Source organism: Sinocyclocheilus anshuiensis, unplaced genomic scaffold (genome assembly GCF_001515605.1).
Source record: "Sinocyclocheilus anshuiensis isolate Anshui unplaced genomic scaffold, SAMN03320099.WGS_v1.1 scaffold465, whole genome shotgun sequence".
Classification (NCBI taxonomy): Eukaryota; Metazoa; Chordata; class Actinopteri; order Cypriniformes; family Cyprinidae; genus Sinocyclocheilus; species Sinocyclocheilus anshuiensis.
In genome coordinates, this window is record NW_015539898.1 from 1,426,008 (window position 1) to 1,428,297 (window position 2,290).

General features: G+C 36.9%; 1 protein-coding gene across 2 annotated transcripts in view; it reads right to left on the reverse strand.

Annotated features, from left to right (window-relative positions):
* Nucleotides 1-2,290, reverse strand: part of sema3fb (sema domain, immunoglobulin domain (Ig), short basic domain, secreted, (semaphorin) 3Fb) — a 73,003-nt gene that overhangs the window by 26,938 nt on the left and 43,775 nt on the right. For both annotated transcript variants that reach the window (XM_016482753.1, XM_016482751.1), the window contains exon 3: nt 1,090-1,250. In XM_016482753.1, coding sequence (XP_016338239.1) covers nt 1,090-1,250 — 161 coding nt within the window. The remainder of the gene's footprint in view (nt 1-1,089; nt 1,251-2,290) is intronic.

The following is a 2,290-nucleotide window of genomic DNA, read 5'->3' on the forward strand; positions in this document are numbered from 1 at the left end:
AGTGCCAACTGTTCATGATCCAGCTAACGTTACGCCATCTAGAAGTAGTAAGTATCATGCATTTATTTTCCAAATTGCCTTTCTGAAAGAGCTTCTTGGCACTCTGTAAGGCTAATAATGTTGCTAAAGCTACCATTGTCTGTCTGTTTTCACTGATGCTGCCTTCACGTGCTACCAGAATGATCGTGAATAGGAAGTGAATAGTTAAAAATTGCATATGAAAGCAATGTGAAATTGACCGCTTGAATTTGTCTAGCTCATAATCATATTCGGGACTTATAAAGTTCGTGTTAGCATGTGATGGCACCATGAGACCAGCTATGTTGTTATTTTTAAAGCGCCGTGCTCCCCGTTTTTGTAATTCATAAATAATCTGGCAGGGAGCAGAATTCGTCACGACACCGGTTCGAACATATTTGGCTGAACACCACTACTAGCAGCTTCTGACATTTTCAGTGCGTGCGAGTGTTTTGTTATTGCTGGCATGCCGGTGCGCGAGCTCTAGAAACTCCACCCTCTTCTGAAAGGGGAGGCGGGAGCACCAGCTCGTTTTCATTTAAAGGAACAAACACAAAAAAACAGCACGTTTTGGCTCATACCCTAAAAATGGCAATTTCAACAAGCTATACAAAATTATCTGTAGGGTATTTTGAGCTAAAACTTCACATACACACTCTGGGGACATCAGAGACTTATTTTACATCTTGTAAAAAGGGTCATAATAGGTCACCTTTAAGAATCGATACCATTCCGTAAAAATGATAATCGATTAATATCAAGATATCAATATTTTTTACCCAGCCCTATAAAATAATACATTAAAAACACCAAATAAAAATAAATAAAATAAACTGTAAAAATTAAAAACAAAAGAATAAATCAAATAAATAAATAAAAGCAAAAGCTGTAAAATAAAAGTATACAACTTAAAATACAAAACTGAATAAATAAATGATCAAATATATATTCATAAATGAAACAAAAATAAACAAATAAAAACATAAAATACTAAAAAATAATAAATAAATCGACCCGCCTATCTATCTATGTTAGTGGGAGGCAGATGGAGTGGTTTGTGTTGGTTCTTACTATGAGAGGTTCTCGGTTGATGTCATGGAGGTCCAGAGACAGGATGTAGTCTTTGCTGCCCACATACATGCGGTCGTGATCCTCATCCATGCGCAGGATGCGATAGTCTGATGTGTTCAACAGGAAAGAGAAGTGATGGGATGTACCTGTAGACCTCAGATCTGCAGAAAGAGAGAGAGAGAGAAAATTCAGATCAATCCGCAAAAACAGAGAAGCCATTTATTGCTACGACATAGAGAGAGAGAGAGAGAGAGAGAGAGAGAGAGAGAGAGATGCATAGACACCACATACATCTCAACGTAACAGGCCACACATGGGCCATAACTGGGCCAGGTCTCAGCCAGTTAATAACTTATAACTGGCCCTGAAGTGGGCCAAGAGAGAGAGAGAGAGAGAGAACTTCACTGTGTTTCCAAAGCAAAAGGAAGTTATCAATAAATTTAAATATATGTGCTGGGCTTTCTTTTTGGAGTTGAAAAATATGTAGAAAATTATATAAAAAGATACTATATTAACATTTTTGTATAAACATTATAATTTTAGGATATGAACATTTATGGACGGCGTAAAACATTAGTCAACGGACGGCAGTTAACCTGGTGTTGCACACAGGTCACAGAGGACAAGGAACACACACACACACACACACACACACACACACACGTCTCTTCAGAACATCTGCCAATCAAAAAGTCAGGAATCACGCCGTAGAGATAACGATTAAAAATAAATTCTAATCTTAGTAATTTATCAAAACAAATCCAACGATGAATTACCGGTTTATCTGCCTGACATAGGCCCTAAATTCAATAGCACAATACACTGTGATTAATCACATTACCATTGCTCTGTTTGTATAGTTTGATTTCATATATCCATGAGCGAGGGTTGTGTTTTGAGGTCAGGGCTCTGATTGACAGCAGTCACAACGTTGTGTGTGAGTCTCCGTCTGTGAGATTATTTGTGTTTCAGCTCAAGGCACAACAATGAATCCATCATGTAGAATGTGTGTGGATAGACATGAACAGACAGAGGAAAATAAATAATAAAAAGAAAGGAAGAGCAGAAGAGTCTAAGAGAATGAAACAAAGAAAGAAATAGAAAGCAAGAGCAAATGAAAAAGATACAAGAGCAAAAGTGAAATAAAGTTAAAAAAAAAAAAAAAAGAGGAACAAGAAAAAAAAAAGAGGGAAAGAAAAAG